Source organism: Oncorhynchus tshawytscha, linkage group LG29 (genome assembly GCF_018296145.1).
Source record: "Oncorhynchus tshawytscha isolate Ot180627B linkage group LG29, Otsh_v2.0, whole genome shotgun sequence".
In the NCBI taxonomy this organism is placed as follows: domain Eukaryota; kingdom Metazoa; phylum Chordata; class Actinopteri; order Salmoniformes; family Salmonidae; genus Oncorhynchus; species Oncorhynchus tshawytscha.
The window spans coordinates 4,712,553-4,732,214 of record NC_056457.1 but is presented as its reverse complement, the minus strand read 5'-3'; the positions used below and the strand labels follow the sequence as shown (position 1 = coordinate 4,732,214).

The following is a 19,662-nucleotide window of genomic DNA, read 5'->3' as shown; positions in this document are numbered from 1 at the left end:
AAGGGGAAACATTTAAATGTCTTGGAATGGCCTAGTCAAAGTCCAGACCTCAATCCAATTGAGAATCTATGGTATGACTTAAAGAGTGCTGTACACCAGGGAAACCCATCCAACTTGAAGGAACTGGAGCAGTTTTGCCTTGAAGAATGGGCAAAAATCCCAGTGGCTAGATGTAACAAGATTATAGAGACATACCCCAAGAGACTAGCAGCTATAGTTGCTGCAAAAGGTGGCTCTAAAAAGTATTAACTTTGGGGGGGTGAATAGTTAAGCTCACTCAGGATTTATGTTTGTTTTATATTATTTCCTGTTTATTTCACAATAAAAAATATTTTGCATCTTCAACGTCGCAGACATGTTGTGTAAATCAAATGATACAACCAACCCAAATAGTCATGTTACTTCCAGGTTTTAAGGTAACAAAATAGAAAAATTGTCAAGGTTGGTGAATACTTTCGCAAGTCACAATACATGGTTAATACATGCCATTTACAGGTGCTAGGTCACATTTATCAATAAAAGTGCTTTTAGATTTTTTTATTGTAAAATGTTTTTGTTGTAAACAAAATTCAGTTATAATCAAGACATAGGTGGAATAAATTGTTTATCTTCAACAAACAATGTTTCATCACTATTAATGTTTTATGCTTTGAACTGAACAAATTGGAAGGACAAATTTTACACAGCATTTTATGGAAATGTTAAATGAGCCCCATTGAACACAAATATAAGGCCAGTCTACACACCACATGAGGTACAGAGTTTTACTGTGTGTGTGTTGTAAATGCATTTATTGCACTTGATGCATGTGTGCTGTGTCTTCCTGTCCTTCTTTTGTCCACACACACACACATCACAGCGCTTCTTCTTGTTGCTACCGGCTAGAATGATGAAAACACTTCAGGAATTGTACTAACTTCTTCCTGATTCACATATATAGTTACAGCAGGCCAAGGTAGGAAAGTCAGACACACATGTGCAACAACATCACTCACATTAACTTCCGGTATTGGAGTTGGTGGTTCATCCTCATGAATCCTCCTCACGATGGCTGCAGAAGATGGGGTCCTTGGGATATGTTACCTCCTCTTGATTTGAGGTCTTACCAATGCCTTGCCCAGCTCCTTGAGAAAGAGCAGTCTCTTCTAAAGACTCCCTCCATTCTAATCTGGCTTCCACGCCATCCAGATAATGAATGCGTTGTATGACAAAAAGTCTAAAATGTTAAAGAATATCAGAAGTGGACAGCGTAGGGTTCTTATTTTGCAGCTGTAGCCAGTTACTGTAACGGCTGTCATATGAAGGAGAAGAGGAGGACCAATGCGCTGCGTGGTAAGTGTCCATATTTAGTAGAACAAACTGAACACGACAAAATACAAAAATAACAACGTGAAATAACAAACCGAAACAGTTCCTTGTGGAAACACACAGACACAGAAAATAATCACCCACAACTCAAAAGTGAAACCAGGCTATCTAAGTGTGGTTCTCAATCAGGGACAACGATTGACAGCTGCTTCTGATTGAGAACCATACCAGGCCAAACACAGAATCCCAAATTATAGAAAAAGGAACATAGACTGCCCACCCTAAATCACATCCTGACCATACTAAAACAAAGACCAAACAAAGGAACTAAGGTGGAAGTTTTCCAGAGATATTGTTACACAGAACAGTTATCTGCCAGTTTCTGCATCCCACAGGGATTATGTGGATTCCTCATTGGATCTGAAAACACCAGCAAGGATAAGAACCCTAAAGTATGTATGTAAATGAGTTTGGTCATTCTCCTTCCATCTCTCACCAAAAACACACCTTCAAATTTGTGCAGTCCAGAATGATTTCATGTGCTAAATGTTTATGGTTTTAACGACAAACATGACCGGTGCACACTTTTAGAAGACCTGAAGTCCCAAATGCTAGGGAGGGATCCTCTAGTAGTGGGTGGGGACTTTTAAGTTGAGCAGACAGGAAAGGGGCGGGAGAGGATTTTAAGGTAGATAGGTCAAGTGTTTTATTGCTAGGGTCGTGCAGGGATTTTAACCTCTCTTGGGTAGGGGCAGTATTTTCACCTCCAGATGAAAAGTGTGTCCCAAGTAAACTGCCTGCTACTCAGGCCCAGAAGCAAGGAAATGCATATAATTAGATAGATAGATTAGATTTGGATAGAAACCACTCTAAAGTTTCTAAATCTGTTAAAGTAATGTCTGTGAGTATAACAGAATTGATATGGCAGGCGAAACCCAGAGGACAAACCCTATAGGGGGAAAACAATTGAGGTCATAGGATATTCCATTTGTTTTCTATGGGATACCCTTATTATTAGCAACCTGGTTGCAGTTCCTATGGCTTCCACTAGATGTCAACAGTCTTTAGAAATGGTTTGATGGTTTTCTTTTGAGAAATGAATAAGTAGTCCTATTCATTGTAAGTGTCACACCAGGTGAACTTGATGCATGTGAACTGGAGATCGCTTCACGTTGTTTTTATCCGCTATTGGAACCAGTTTATTCCGTTTTAAATTTGATTGATTATTTACGTTTTAGGGTACCTGAGGTTGGATTAGGAACGTTGTTTGAAATGTTTGGACCAAGTTTACAGGTAACTTATTAGATACTTTGTAGGCATGATGGGCGAGTTGAAACCGGTGTATTTCTGAATCAAACCCGACAAATAAATGGACATTTTTGGGACATAAAGAAGGACATTTTGGGACATAAAGAAGGACATCGAACAAAAGGACCATTTGTGATGTTTCTGGGACATTCTGGAGTGCCAACAGAAGAAGATCTTCAAAGGTAAGGCATGAATTATATCGCTATTTCTGATTTTTGTGGCGCACCTGCATGGTTGAAGTATGCTTTTCATGTGTTTGTATGCGGGGCGCTGTCCTCAGAAAATCGCACGGTTTTCTTTCGCGGGAAAGCCTTTTTGAAATCTGACACAGCGACTGGATTAACAAGAAGTTACGCTTTATTTTGATGTATAACATATATTTTCAAGAATGTTTATATATTTGAATTTGGTATTTTTGAATTTCACGCTCTGCAATTTCACCGGATGTTGGCCAGGTAGGACGCTACGTCCTGTTTTAAAACCCTGCATCCAAGAGAGGAGGGCTTCACCTGGACCAGTGATGACGGCACCAGAGCCTTTCGCATTGACTATCTGTCTACCCATGACTGTCCCCCAACTGATGTTAGAATATCCCCTGCTATCTTCTCAGATCACGTAATTCTGACGTGCACCCTCTCACTTAATTCGGGTGTGACTGTATGAAGAGGACCCTGGAAACATATCTGCTCCCTTTTAGAAGATGATAGGGTAGTTAGTCAGTACATGGAGCAGTTCAGCCAGTGGCAGATGCTACAGGACTTCTTTGAGAAACGAGCATAGTGATGGAAAATGGTGAAGGGTAAGACGAGGACCTTCTTTAGAGAGATAAAAAAGCTAAGAAAAAGATAGATCCATGGTGGGACTGCAGAGGTGCCTGGAATGGTATTTTAATCTTGTTCAACAGGGCTTTGATTTTAACCATGAAATTAAAGAAGTAAAGAAAGAAATTGCATTTTTAGCAGAACAGAAGAAGTCAAAAAAGGGATTTAGAAGAAGATGAGAATTGTAAGAGGTACTTTTTAAAGAAAATAGTCAGCAAGGGTAGGATTATGACAGGGTTAAAAAATAAAGATGGGTTTTTAAAAACAGTCTCAGAGGGAGGTAAAGTGGTAGTCAAAGATTTTTATCGGAACTGTTTGGAGGTAAAGAAGAGAAGTGTGTGATAAAACTATGGGGGAGGTTTTAACCTCTCTAGGGGGTGTGGGACGCTACCGTCCCACCTGGCCAACATCCGTTGAAATTGCAGAGCGCCAAATTTAAAAACAGAAATACTCATAATAAAAATTCAAAAAACATACAAGTGTTATACATCGGCTTAAAGATTGACAACCTCTTGGTGTTAGGGGGCAGTATTTTCATTTTTGGGAAAAAAATGTTCCCGTTTTAAACGGGATATTTAGTCAGGAAAAGATAGAATATGCATATAATTGACAGCTTTGGATAGAAAACACTCTAACGTTTCCAAAACTGTAAAGATATTGTCTGTGAGTATAACAGAACTGATGTTGCAGGCGAAAGCCTGAGAAAAAAATCCAATCCGGAAGTGCCCCAGGTTTTGAAAGCTTAGCGTTCCAATGACTCCCTATTCAGCTGTCTATGTACCATCAACGAGCTTACACTTTCTACGTATTCCCCTTGGTGTCTACAGCATTGTGAAGTAGTTTTATGCATTTCTGTTGAAGAATAGCTGTAGGCGGCCACATTGCGTAAGTGGTCACATGGTGGCTCCGAGAGAGATTCTCGCGTAAAATACAGAGGTAGCCATTACTCCAATCGGTCCTAGTGAAAAACGAATTGTCCCGACGGATATATTATCGAATCGATATTAGAAAAACACCTTGAGGATGGATTCTAAACAACGTTTGCATTGTTTCTGTCGATATTATGGAGCTAATTTGTAATAATTTTCGGTGTTGTGGTGACCGCAATTTCCGGGCGATTTCTCAGCCAAACGTGAAGAACAAACGGATTTCGGCTATTTCGCCTACAAAATAATATTTTGTGAAAAAATGAACTTTGGCTGTCTACCTGGGAGTCTCGTGAGTGTAAACATGCGAAGTTCATCAAAGGTAAACAATTTAATTTGATTGCTTTTCTGATTTCCGTGACAAGGTTGCCTGCTGCTAGCAAGGCATAATGCTATGCTAGGCTAAGATAAACTTACACACTTACATGCTTGTCTAGCGTTGGCTGTAAAGCATATTTTGAAAATCTGAGATGACAGGGTGATTAACAAAAGGCTAAGCTGTGTTCCAGTATATTTCACTTGTGATTTTCATGAATATGAATATTTTCTAGGAAGATTTATGTCCATTGCGTTATGCTAATTAGTGTCAGATGATGACAACGGTCCCGTTCACGGGATGGGGTGTCACTACAGGTTAATTTCTTGTTAACCTCTTGAGCTTATGGCTGAATACTGCCCCCTTTGGAGGAAGTGCGTGCCCATAGTAAACTGAAAATATTTTTTTCCAAAATTGCTAATATATGCATATAATAATAATTATTGAATGGAAAACACTCTAAAGTTTCTAAAACCGTTTAAATTATGTCTGTATGTAAAGCAGAACTCTCAGGGCAGCCTTTCTCCCAAACTCTCTTGTCAAGAGAAAAGTTGGGTCAACTTTGACGTCATCGCCCCCACCCTTCCCAGGCAGCTACCGATCTGGGAACAGTATGTATTTGTTCAGCGCGATGTCTGCTTTCAATTGGCACGTTCATTGTTTGAATTTCGCGCTCCCTCATCCTTTGGCGGGCGAAAATGCCCGGGTCACTCTCAAATACATGCACTCTATTGCGCGCGGCCGATTTGGGGAACGTTCTTTTCCAATAGACACCAGTTGAAGCCGGTTCGTTTGTTCGCGATTATCATTGTTTTACATGATAAAAACATCATTTTGCTCGATTCTGCACTTAGTTTGACCAGTTTAGTCGACATATAATATGTAATTTTGAAGTTTTGATGCGCAAGAGTGCGGGACCAGAAGGAGCAGAAGTTATTTTGGGTGCATTTCAGCTGAAGCTGTTAGCATATGCTAATACAAAGACGCACAACTTGAAACCAAACGATGTATTGGGTAAGTATGACTCCTTCTACGTCTTCTGATCGAAGAACATCAAAGGTAAGGGAATATTTATGTGGTTATTTTGGGTTTCTGTGGACTCCAAACGTAGAGGAGACACTGCTAATATCTGAGCGCCGACTCATAGCATAGACTAGTGAACGAATTCTGTAACGTTAAAAATAAATGTAACACAGCGGTTGTATTAAGAAGAAGTGTATCTTTGTAACTATATGTAGAACATGTATATTTAGTCATGTTTATTGCTTGTTATCTGACGTTATCTGTCGGAGCTATCATAATTTCTCCGGACATTTTGAGTAGCATTTTTTGAAATGTCGTCATTGTAAACAGAGATTTATGGATATTAATGGCATATAATTGAAAAAAAAAATGTACTGTGTAACATGTAATATTACTGTCATCTGATGAAGATTTTCAAAAGGTTAGTGAATTATTTATTTTTTAATCCTACTTTTAAATTTTATATTTTCTGGGACAAAATGGCCGCCGCTTGCCTTTTGTTTCGGTGGTGGTCTAATATAAATGTGTGCTATGTTTTCGCCGTAAAACATTTTAGAAATCTGACTTGCTGGGTAGATGAACAAGGTGTTTATCTTTCATTTGAGCTATTGGACTTGTGTAGGTGTGGAGGGTAAATATTTCTAAGAATATTTTTTCGCATTTTGCGTTATGCTAATGAGCTTGAGCCGTAGTCACGATCCCGGATCCGGGATGGGTAGCATCAAGAGGTTAATTCAACTGTTGTGTCAGATTTCAAAAAGGCTTTGCGGCGAAAGCATACCATGTGATTATCTGTGGACAGCGCCCAGCACTCAAAACATTAAACAGTTACCAGCCAAGTAGAGGAGTAACAAAAGTCAGAAATAGCGATACAATTAATCACTTACCTTTGATTATCTTCATATGGTTGCACTCACAGGACTCCCAGTTACCCAATAAATGTTGGTTGATACTGATTATTGGAGGACCAAAAAAAGCAGATACCGATTTATCGGCCAATTTTTATTTATTTAATTGTAATAATGACAATTACAACAATACTGAATGAACACTTACAATATAATACATCAATAAAATCAATTTAGCCTCAAATAAATAATGAAACATGTTCAATTTGGTTTAAATAATGCAAAAACAAAGTGTTGGAGAAGAAAGTACAAGTGCAATATGTGCCATGTAAGAAAGCTAATGTTTAAGTTCCTTGCTCAGAATATGAGAACGTATGAAAGCTGGTGGTTCCTTTTAACATGAGTCTTCAATATTCCCAGGTAAGAAGTAGGTTGTACCATTTTAGGTTGTACCATTTATATTTCATATACCTTTGACTATTGGATATTCTTATAGGCACTTTAGTATTGCCAGTGTAACATTATACAGTAGCTTCCGTCCCACATCAACAACAGCCACCCTCGAAGCAGCGTTACCCATCACTCCACAAAAGCTGCGACCTTTGCAGAGCAAGGGGAACACCGTCTCCAAGTCTCAGAGCAAATGACGTTTGAAACACTATTAGCGCGCAACCCGCTAACTAGCTAGCCATTTCACATCGTTTACACCAGCCTAATTTTGGGAGTTGATAGGCTTGAAGTGATAAACAGCTCAATGCATGAAGCATTGCGAAGAGCTGCTGGCAAAATGCACAAAAGTGCTGTTTGAATGAATGCTTACGAGCCTGCTGGTGCCTAATATCGCTCAGTCAGACTGCTCTATCAAATCATAGACTTAATTATAACATAATAACATACAGAAATATGAGCCTTAGTTCATTAACATGGTCGAATCTGGAAACTATCATTTCGAAAACGAAACGTTCATTCTTTCAGTGAAATACGGAAACCGTATTTAAATATTGCTGTTACATTGCACAACCTTCAATGTTATGACATAATTGCAATGAACGCAAGAGAAGTGAAACAATTTCAACCGGTTAATATTGCCTGCTAACCTTTCTTTTAGCTAAATATGCAGATTTAAAATACAGTGCCTTGCGAAAGTATTCGTTCCCCTTGAACTTTGCGACTTTTTGCCACATTTCAGGCTTCAAACATAAAGATATAAAACTGTATTTTTTTGTGAAGAATCAACAACAAGTGGGACACAATCATGAAGTGGAACGACATTTATTGGATATTTCAAACTTTTTTAACAAATCAAAAACTGAAAAATTGGGCGTGCAAAATTATTCAGCCCCCTTAAGTTAATACTTTGTAGCGCCACCTTTTGCTGCGATTACAACTGTAAGTCGCTTGGGGTATGTCTCTATCAGTTTTGCACATCGAGAGACTGAAATTTTTTCCCATTCCTCCTTGTAAAACAGCTCGAGCTCAGTGAGGTTGGATGGAGAGCATTTGTGAACAGCAGTTTTCAGTTCTTTCCACAGATTCTCGATTGGATTCAGGTCTGGACTTTGACTTGGCCATTCTAACACCTGAATTTGTTTATTTTTGAACCATTCCATTGTAGATTTTGCTTTATGTTTTGGATCATTGTCTTGTTGGAAGACAAATCTCCGTCCCAGTCTCAGGTCTTTTGCAGACTCCATCAGGTTTTCTTCCAGAATGGTCCTGTATTTGGCTCCATCCATCTTCCCATCAATTTTAACCATCTTCCCTGTCCCTGCTGAAGAAAAGCAGGCCCAAACCATGATGCTGCCACCACCATGTTTGACAGTGGGGATGGTGTGTTCAGGGTGATGCGCTGTGTTGCTTTTACGCCAAACATAACGTTTTGCATTGTTGCCAAAAAGTTCAATTTTGGTTTCATCTGATCAGAGCACCTTCTTCCACATGTTTGGTTTGTCTCCCAGGTGGCTTGTGGCAAACTTTAAACAACACTTTTTATGGATATCTTTAAGAAATGCTTTCTTCTTGCCACTCTTCCATAAAGGCCAGATTTGTGCAATATACGACTGATTGTTGTCCTATGGACAGAGTCTCCCACCTCAGCTGTAGATCTCTGCAGTTCATCCAGAGTGATCATGGGCCTCTTGGCTGCATCTCTGATCAGTCTTCTCCTTGTATGTGCTGAAAGTTTAGAGGGACGGCCAGGTCTTGGTAGATTTGCAGTGGTCTGATACTCCTTCCATTTCAATATTATCGCTTGCACAGTGCTCCTTGGGATGTTTAAAGCTTGGGAAATCTTTTTGTATCCAAATCCGGCATTAAACTTCTTCACAACAGTATCTCGGACCTGCCTGGTGTGTTCCTTGTTCTTCATGATGCTCTCTGCGCTTTTAACGGACCTCTGAGACTATCACAGTGCAGGTGCATTTATACGGAGACTTGATTACACACAGGTGGATTGTATTTATCATCATTAGTCATTTAGGTCAACATTGGATCATTCAGAGATCCTCACTGAACTTCTGGAGAGAGTTTGCTGCAACTGAAAGCAAAGGGGCTGAATAATTTTGCACGTTCAGTTTTTCAGTTTTTTATTTGTTAAAAAGTTTGAAATATCCAATAAATGTCGTTCCACTTCATGTTTGTGTCCCACTTGTTGTTGATTCTTCACAAAAAAATACAGTTTTATATCTTTATGTTTGAAGCCTGAAATGTGGCAAAAGGTCGCAAAGTTCAAGGGGGCCGAATACTTTCGCAAGGCACTGTATATACTTCGGTGTATTGATTTTAAGAAAGGCATTTATGTTTATGTTTAGGTACACGTTGGAGCAACGACAGTCCTTTTTCGCGAATGCGCACCGCATCGATGATATGCAACGCAGGATTCGCTAGATAAACTAGTAATCATCAACCATGTGTAGTTATAACTAGTGATTATGATTGATTGATTCTTTTTTCTAAGTTAAGTTTAATGCTAGCTAGCAACTTACCTTGGCTTCTTACTGCATGCGCATAACAGGCAGGCTCCTCGTGAGGCAGGCTCCGTGTGAGGCAGGTGGTTAGAGCGTTGGACTAGTTAACCGTAAGGTTGCAATATTGAATCCCTGAGCAAGGTAAAAATCTGTCGTTCTGCCCCTGAACAAGGCAGTTAACCCACCGTTCCTAGGCCGTCATTGAAAATAAGAATGTGTTCTTATCTGACTTGCCTAGTTAAATAAAGGTGTAAAAAAAATACAGATTTCCGATTGTTCTGAAAACTTGAAATCGGCCCTAATTAACTGGCCATTCCGATTAATCGGTCAACCTCTAATCAATAGATCATATATATATATATATACACACACAATTGAAGTCGGAGGTTTACATACACTTAGGTTAGAGTCATTAAAACTTGTTTTTCAACCGGTTAGGACATGCTTTTTGCATGACACAAGTAATTTTGTCAACAATTATTTACAGACAGATTAATTAACCTCTCTAAACCACCCATCCCGGATCCGGTATAATTGTCATCAGCAACGCTGAATAGCATAGCGCCACAGTCAAATAATATTACTAGAAAATATTCATATTCATGAAATCACAAGTGCAATATTGCAAAACACAGCTTAGCCTTTTGTTAATAAATCCTCTTAAAGATCGGGTGAATTTTTTCAACATTTTGTTAAAAATTGCGCAGAATTTCAACATCCTGCTACTCATGCCAGGAATATAGTATATGCATATGATTAGTATGTGTGGATAGAAAACACCCTGAAGTTTCTAAAACGGGTTAAATGTCTGTGACTATAACAGAACGTGTGTAGCAGGGAAAACCCCAAGAAAAACCTGTTCACAAAAAAGAAAAAAAATTATCCCTTTCCCGTGTCTATGGCAAGGGAAAATAGATAGCGTCCAGTTTACAGTTCCTACATCTTCCACACGATGTCGCCAGTGTTGGCAATTGGGTTGAAGTTAATCCCTGGTGAAATGAGAAATAGGCACTTCCTGTCATCGGGTACACCGGGGGAAGTTATGAAAGAGAGAATAAGGACCATGATTTCAAGACTTGCTGCTATTGAATACAGATCGCCCCGTGATCAATTTGATCGATTATTAACGTTTACAAATACCTAAAGTTGGATTACAAAAGTAGTTTGAAGTGTTTTGGCAAAGTTTATAGGCAACTTTTTAATTTTAAAAAATGGCGTTGCGTTTTGGAAAGCTGTTTTTTCCTAGATCAGACGGGCTTCATAAATGGACATTTTGGGTATACATGGACGGATTTAATCGAAAAAAAGACCCAATTGTGATGTTTATGGGACATATAGGAGTGCCAACAAAGAAGCTTGTCAAATGTAATGAATGTTTTATATTTTATTTCTGCGTTTTGTGTAGCGCCGGCTACGCTAATTCTTTTGTTCACGTCCCCTTCAGGTATTTCGGGGGGTTGCATACTATCAGATAATAACTTCTCATGCTTTCGCCGAAAAGCATTTTAAAAATCTGACATGTTGGCTTCATTCACAACGAGTGTAGCTTTAATTGAGTACCCTGCATGTGTGTTTTAATGAAAGTTTGAGTTTTAGCGAGTACTATTAGCATTTGGCGTTGCGCATTTCCATTTCCTGTTGGCTAAGTGAGACGCAGGCGTAAGAGCCTTAAGAGGTTTTAATCCACTTGTCGTCTCTCATGCTTTACAGCGAAAGCAATACAAGCGTTTGTGTAAGTTTATCGATCGCTCGACAAAACAATATGTACACTTAGCATCAGGTAACTTGGTCACGAAAATCCGAAAAGCAATCAAATTAATAATTTACCTTTGATGATCTTCGGATGTTTTCACTCACGAGACTCCCAGTTAGACAACAAATGTTCCTTTTGTTCCATAAAAATATTTTTATATCCAAATACCTCCGTTAGTTTGGTGCGTTATGCCCAGGAATCCACTGGATAGAGCGGTCACGACAACGCAGACAAAAAATTCAAAATTACTGTAAGAGGTTGTTGTGCTTCTGTTAAAAGTGAAATGGCAGCTGCTTCACATGAAGTTAATGTTTAATTTTCAGGAACTTGTTGTCAACTGGATTCAAGTGTGTATATGTAAAATTCACATAATTAACCTCAACCAGATTGGTGCCCCAAAATCAGGACAGTTGTTGCTCAATATGTGATAATGTGACAAGAATGACACTGTAAACAACATCCAACTTTCTGGGACATAGAAATGTATTATATGGGCAGAAAGCTTACATTTATGTTAATTTACAGTTGAAGTCAGAAGTTTATGTACACCTTTGCCAAATACAATTCAACTCAGTTTTTCACAATTCCTGACATTTAATCCTAGTAAAAATTCCCTGTTTTAGGTCAGTCAGGATCACCACTTTATGATAAGAATCTGAAATGTCAGAATAATAGTTGAGAGAATTATATATTTCAACTTTGATTTCTTTCATCACATCCCCAGTGGGTCAGAAGTTTACATACACTCAATTAGTATTTGGTAGCATTGCCTTTAAATTGGGTCAAACGTTTTGGGTAGTCTTCACACAAGCTTCCCAAAATAAGTTCGGTGAATTTTGGCACATTCCTCTTGACAGAGCTGGTGTAACTGAGTCAGGTTTGTAGGCCAGGCCTCCTTGCTCGCACATGATTTTTCAGTTCTGCCCACAAATTTTCTAGGATTAAGGTCAGGGCTTTGTGATGGACACTCCAATACCTTGACTTTGTAGTCCTTAATTAACCTCTTGAAGCAGGGGGAACTATTTTTATGTTTGGAAAAATAACGTTCCCAAAGTAAATTACCTATTTCTCAGGACCAGATGCTAGAATATGCATATAATTGACATATTAGCATAGAAAACACTCTAAAGTTTCCAAAACTGTGTCAAGAGGTGCTCAACTCTCAGCAACATAACGATAAAACATAACGATAAAACAACTTAAACTGCTATTACATTTCCACTGACTATTGGCACAAATACAACACATTTTGGAACATTGCCCCCAAATATGCTAATAGACCCGCCAGCACATTGCTCCGACCTACATTTCAAAGTGCAGTAACGATTTTACCTAATCGTGCGTTTATAACCAAGTGGGAAGTGGGAATTTACCATGTAAGACTAGGAAAAATCCACTTTAATTGCTCTCCAACTGGTAATTAGTAGTGAGAAATGTGTCTATCATCCCTGAGCTCTGACTTCTCACACATGCTGACCTCTGATATCACCCACTAAGGCAATGACCCCGATCACAGCATTTCCGGCAGTTAAATTTAACAACAAAACATTATTTATGAAAAGCAATTCATTAATATATATTATTTAACTCTATAATGTGTTAACAAGAATGATAGCTATACTTTTAGTTTATGGTTGATGCAGCTTGTTGGTCATTAGCCAATTGGCATTTCTCAATAAGTTCAATGCACATGAATGCATCCAACTGGTATTTATAACTTCACAACTGGTAAATTCCAACCTCTCACATGGTTAATACACAGCAGAAAAATGTATCATTATACTAGATTATCCTCTATCCATAAAAGTACCATAAAAGGTAGCCAGTAACATGTGAGTACCTCTGAGGGTACCTTATATGTACCTTTGGCCTTTGTGTACACCAAGTTACTCTTATATTTGAGTGTGTGATATATGTTCTTGGTAACAAATTAACCTTTTTGTGACACTGGTGAGACATTAATAATGCACTCCAGACCAAAAGGTTTAAGTTCAAAACCTGAGAGCATTTATTCATACTTAGGGCTAGATTCTATCAGATCAGACAATTGGGTGTTTATGCTTGATCTGATTGAATCGAAAGCTTAAAATAATGTCAAGAGTTCCTAAGCACAGCTACTTTTTTGTTCGGTGTTGTCAGATAATTTCCTTGACTTGACTTGATTCTGGGCAACTTTTAAGTGCATTGCCATTCACAGTAAATACATAACAAAACACTATTACTCTATAGAGATTTTATGTAAAAAATATACAGCAATGGCTAACAGAGTAGTTTAATGTTATCACATGTTGAACCACATGATTTCACATGTGGAAAAGCACATGATTTCACATGACATTTGTTCCAAAAACTTGATAGGTGACATTTCACATGTAAACCGTGTTTGTGGAACACTTCACATTTGACATTTCACATGTGAAAATGTGTTTTTGGAACACTTCACATTCGACATGCTATTTAAATATCACATTTGAAGTTTTCCAAAAACACATAGTTCACATGAACAACAAAACTAAATTGGAGAAATGTCATATGTGAAATCATGTAATTTTTCAGTAAGTGTCTAAACTACATTGTATTTTGCCACTGAGGTCTACAGTACTCATTAGTTGATACTTTTGGATGGCCTGCCTGTAATGTATATCATGGATCTAAGTTTACTAATGTATAGCCAATTATGATGAATATAGAAGTGCATTCATCTTATTTATGATCGACAGTCCAATTTTTTAAAGTGCTGATTATCCCAATTTCTATGAAAGTAATTAACAATTAATGGTCAGCATATTTCATGCCTTAGCTCAGTATGCCTTCCATGTCTCTCCACAACCAGATAAATACATCTGCTGGGGATGAGGGATGGACAGTATTTGATTTGCGGATATTACCCCATGGTATCTGTTTTTTGGAATATGTTATGTGAAATTATAAAGATGATGATGTCAATGATGCAAGCACTTTAGCAATAACTATATTGGAATCGATTAGCCTAAAGGCTGGAACTGGATCAGTAGAATATCCTCCGTCTTCATTTTATGGATCACCATGCAACACTTTTACCTAAAGAACCTCATTAGGTGTTTTGGTAAAATGCCAAAAACATTCAACTACAACGTTTTTTTTGCAAAAATCTATTGCATGTATTCCTTATGTGTTTGGGCTGGTATCGGAATACTTTTTGTCGCAAGTAACTTTCCCATTATGAACCATTTTCATGTTTTGCTTCTTGTTTTTCTTGGCTGCTTCTTCTACTACCAAAACAGGTTGTTTGGCTCTTAAAGAGGCCTAAGTCATATCTTTTCCCCCAGTACAGAATGGAACATCTCGAACAGCAAAAACAGTTTGCCCACTGTTCTCTACAGACCATTAATTGACCTACTTTAGTTTCTAATGAGTCCAATTAGAGTCATTTTGCAAAAGGTCTGGCAAGTTTAATTAGTCTATGATGGGGTATAGAAGGGGAACGCTAAAATGGTAGGATGTACATGTTAAATGGAGCATTACCTATTTTAAAAAACATAGGTAATGTCATCAAATGACAATTAGAATGTACAGGGCCTGAACATTGCCCACTTATGTTAGCTTTCATTGTTGTCCAACCAATCAGAAGTAACAGAACAATGTTGACAGTCCACCATTGTCATCATCATCCTTTATCATCACCCCTTTCATTATTATTTTTTTCACCATCATCATCGCCATCATAATTCATCTCTCTGAAAGTGGGGACAATGTATCTTGAAGATGACCATCATCACCACCAATCAGCTAGTGAATCTATCATGCCCATTCGGCATACAATACATAACCAGTGTGTAATATTGGACAACAATGTGAGATGAGAGGGTGGAGTGTTGGTGGTGCTGTTGTTGGAATAGGTTGGCAGTGGCGCCCTGAAATAGGGCCTGCAAGAGCGAAGGATGCTTGGAGCGTAAGCCACAAACTGCTCTCATTTTCCTCAGGCTTTCTCTCTCTAATAAAATCGGAGGGGCTTTTTAGAATAAGCTTAGCCCATGGTGCTTTTTTTTCGTTCAAATCAAATAATGGTGTCACAATCGTATTGGTGATTTCACACGAGCTAGGGATACCGATGAGAACCCAATAATAATTCTGCACAGTGTGGATGTAATAAAACACAACCCTTTATGAAATATTTCTGTTTAGCTTTGAAATGCACAAATATCTCCTCGTGTTTGATGAGTATCCAGGGTCTTATTATTAGATGATATGAATCATTTTCAGTGGTGGCTTTTTATTTAAACTGTCTGAAATGGAACATGTGATGTATTGATTGCATAAGGTGCCAGGATTACTGGTTAGAAAACAGTTCAGTTGATCCACAATGAACGTGGGGATCCTCATGCACTGAGTATGTGTGTTTGTCATAGAAGTCCCAACATGCATTTTTTTGTCAGGCTATTTAAAAAGATTCATTACTGCATGTATGTCATTCTCAGATTCAGACATAGAAAAATAGTGGATCCTTCTAGTTCTGTGGATTCAGAAATTCTAGATTTTAGGAAGTAAACCAGAGCTCTGTTAGCTTCCTTCCCAATGCTCAATCCTGCTCTCTCTCTCTCTCTCTCTAGACATGTGCTGCTCAGAAATAGAAGTAGACAGCTCCCAGTTGGTTCTGTCACTCCTAGAAACTTTCCATGACAGATTCTTAATGGGATGGCCAGCAATCACCACCTCATTTTCAGTAATTCATATTTGAAGTTATACGGAACCATGACAACTTTTTGTAAAATAAATCAAGAGAAGAGACGGATGCGCAGACAATAGAAACATGGATAATAGTTTCCACGGGGACATTGCTTTAGTTGCTTTCGTTGATTTAGTGCCTATAGCAATGTATTGTACTATTCCATAATATTTATGTTTTTATGTTGAACTTCAAGGTAAGCACTTATTGTAAAGGAGACTGCTGGATATAAAGTTACGGCTGAATACACTGAAGGTAGCAGACTACTTGGATAAGATGTATAACATTTTTGGGGATTGGGATTGGAGAACACATTTGGAGGGATCTTAGTCCATTCCATACCGAATCTTTCCAGATCCTTGATATCCTTCGTCTGCGCTTTTGGCCTGCCCTGTTCAATTCAAATCACAGATTTTCAATGGGGTTCAAGTACGGAGACGGAGATGACCATTGCAAAATAAACCATTTATTTGTGGATTTTGATGTGTAATTGCCATTATTGTCTTACTGGAAGATCCACTTGTGCCCCAGTTTCAGCCTGCTGGCAGAGGCAAACTGGTTTTTGGCTAAAATGTCCTGGAGAAAGTTCATGATGCAGTTCACCTTAACAAGGGCCACCGGACCAGTGTAAGCAAAATAGCCCCATAACATCAAAGATCCATCTCCATATTTCACTGTAGGTATGGGGTTCTTTTCCGCTTATGCATCCTTATTTCAACAGTGTGCAGAAAAGGGATACATTGTTTGAGAATACAACAAAAATGGAGCTAAACAATAGGGGACTTTTATGGTTCAGTCAGAAACATGAATGGTGAAGAATGTGGGATTAGCAGCTACGCTGGACTCAGAGCTGGTTTGAGCTGACATATTAACGACCCCCCTCTTTGTTTGGCATGGAATATACAGAATGACACCGAATACACAACGAGCAACAATGTGTTTGCCCACAACGCAGCCGTAATTCACCACAACATGCAGCTCATGAAACAATCCAAGGCTCTGGACACTGAAACGCCTGAGTGTTTGGTGAACAAAGTGTGATTTGATGTTCAACTTAACTTTGGGCGAAGGGGGAATGAGGGAAACCGTCTGCTGAAACCTATTTAAAATATGTACAGACAATAACGGCCTACAGTATGTGACTCTCTCGTTCAACGAACCCACAAAAAAACACAAGAACCCCCAGGAGAAGAACAGGGAGAGTGGACAGGGATTCATGTTTGAACTGCCGGGTGACCCCTTCTGCCCGGTAGCTTCCCTTAAGAAGTTTCTGCCCCTCCAACGCCCTGGCGTTGTACGTCTACCTGAAATGGAAAGCAGTGAACAGATACCATATGGTATGTAATTGTTAGTTAATAACTAGCTAAATCTAATTAACCCTGGCAATATAATCGGTAGCCTCCGAACTACCATGATCGGATTCTGGACTAGAGACACGAGAAATAATGTCTGTCAGTGGACACAGATCAGAAACCTCGCTTCAAAAGTTACTGGATGCCAAATCAGGAAGCAAGAAAGCGGTGGCGCACTATTCTCTCTGACAACACAGCATCAGCTCCCCCAACTAAAAGAATGGCTTCCATTTCCAGCAATGTGGAGCCAACAAAATGACATGGGACAATTGTTTCATTCGTACACAATAAATGCCAACATTCAGATCAAAATTAATAAATAAGTGGTGTATGTTAGTCACTGTAGATGTGGCACTAATGCTTGGTTTTTGCATACATTTATTGTAAGCGTTCTAGCTAGCCTGGGGTTATGTTGCATAGCAACCAGTCTAGCAACAAGACTTTTGTCCCGACTACTTTTTCTGGCTGAATGTATTTATTTTGAATTGATTTATTAAAGCAACTTTTTCAATTTAGATGTGCCTTTCTTTGTCTTACTGTATTGGCAACCGGTTTATAAACGCAAAAAGGCACCTGTTATTGCTGAATGTGATCTGGCCCCAAAGGATCGTTGGTATGAACATGGAAATGCATGCAGTCAATAATAACCAGGAGGTTGCAGAGCGATAGCTCATATAGAACTGGAAATAAATTACTTCCCTCATCGTATCATGGTCTGCATCCCAAATGGCAACCTATTCCCCAAAAGGCTCTGGTCTAAAGTAGTGAATTATATAGGGAAAAGAGTGCCATTTGGGCTGCATACATGGAGATTATCAGGGTGCCAGGTTGTTTATGTCATCGAACACGTTGTCAGTCAGACCCAGATGATTGGCCGAGCGTAAATTTAGTGAAGCCGAAGTGACATTACTGTGATTGGCAAGGGCAATGATAAAGATAACTCTCCGCTTCAAATGTAAAATGACCCTATCGTTAATTATGCATACACCTAGATAAAATATTTCATTTATAGGTCCCTCTCTCTGAATCTCTGGCCTGAGCGCTTAATGGCAGCAAGCAAACAGTAATTCCTTCCAGCATTTGATGAATGTAGGATCCAACTGTGAAAAGGTAAAATACACCAGTTTAGAGGATATAGTCAGTGATGTAGTGGTCCAAAAATGGTTGGTTAAATGCAAATCACAGTTGACAGTTAATAAAGTAATGGTCCATCTAACTTTAATGCATTTTTCTGAGATGAATTCTTGAGCATATTAAAGAAGGTGTGTAAACTGTGTTTACTTGTATAATGTCTTTGTCCTCAAGGCCCACGCTTGAGAGAGAGAGAGAGAGAGAGAGAGAGAGAGAGAGAGAGAGAGAGAGAGAGAGAGAGAGAGAGAGAGAGAGAGAGAGAGAGAGAGAGAGAGAGAGAGAGAGAGAGAGGAAATGTACAATTATGCATTGGATTGCTGTTCTTAGGAAAAGTCATATGAAAGTCCACAAGTAGGGAAATGTAAATTTGACCTTTCAAAAAATGTCTAATCTTGGGTCATTTCTTTATCTCATGTAACATTTATCTGCATTAAGAAACGACCTTCATTCTTCTACATGAGCTGAATACAGACAGCTGAAGAACTCAACAGAAGATAAGAAACTGCTAGTTGATCACCAAGCTCTAAAGTATGCCATGCATTATGCAATGTTACTAACAACATGAAGGTAATATATATGATTTATGCTGTTTATGTATGCATGTCTGATCCAGCCAGTAATCATAATTAATGTTTAATATAGGAAAACCACTTTAGTAGTACATAGTTTTTCATGTTTCATATTTTCATGTTTAAGATCATCAGGCAGTCGTAAACAGTCAGAGCTTTTGTTTCTAAAGAGTAATGCTTTGGAGAGCTGAAGGTCTGACCATATATGATCTCTCCATCTGTGCACATGTCTTTGTCAGAATAATTTGTATGAACAGGCTCAATGAGGTTAGACATGCACCTCTGTCCTGTACTTCCTGACTGAGTATTGATTGATGTGTGTCACTATACCATTATCAGTCCTCAGGTGAGCTCAATCTCCTACAATTAACCTAAGCCAGTGTACTGTGTGCCATGTGGAAACATATTTTTTGTCATCAAAATAGCCCTTGGAAACACAAGGTTTTCCAAATTAAACATAGCTAATATTTTAAATGGACAAGACAGCACTGAAACATTTCAAAACAGTGCTTCATTTTAAACCAGCAGAGGGTTACAGTACTATGGGTCTACCTAGGGCATATTTGACCTGAGGCCTTGGTGGGATTTTGATGCAGGATTAGCACCCAGTGAGTTATCCAAAATGCCTGTCATCAA

At 38.7% G+C, this 19,662-nt stretch overlaps 1 protein-coding gene across 1 annotated transcript in view; it reads right to left on the bottom strand.

Moving 5' to 3' along the window:
* LOC112227595 (piggyBac transposable element-derived protein 4-like) overlaps window positions 1-16,565 on the bottom strand; it is a 35,527-nt gene extending 18,962 nt beyond the window's left edge. Inside the window, exon 1 of the mRNA XM_042308426.1 lies at window positions 16,483-16,565. Within this exon, the coding sequence (XP_042164360.1) occupies window positions 16,483-16,565 (83 nt within the window). The remainder of the gene's footprint in view (window positions 1-16,482) is intronic.
* Window positions 16,566-19,662: the final 3,097 nt, after the last annotated feature.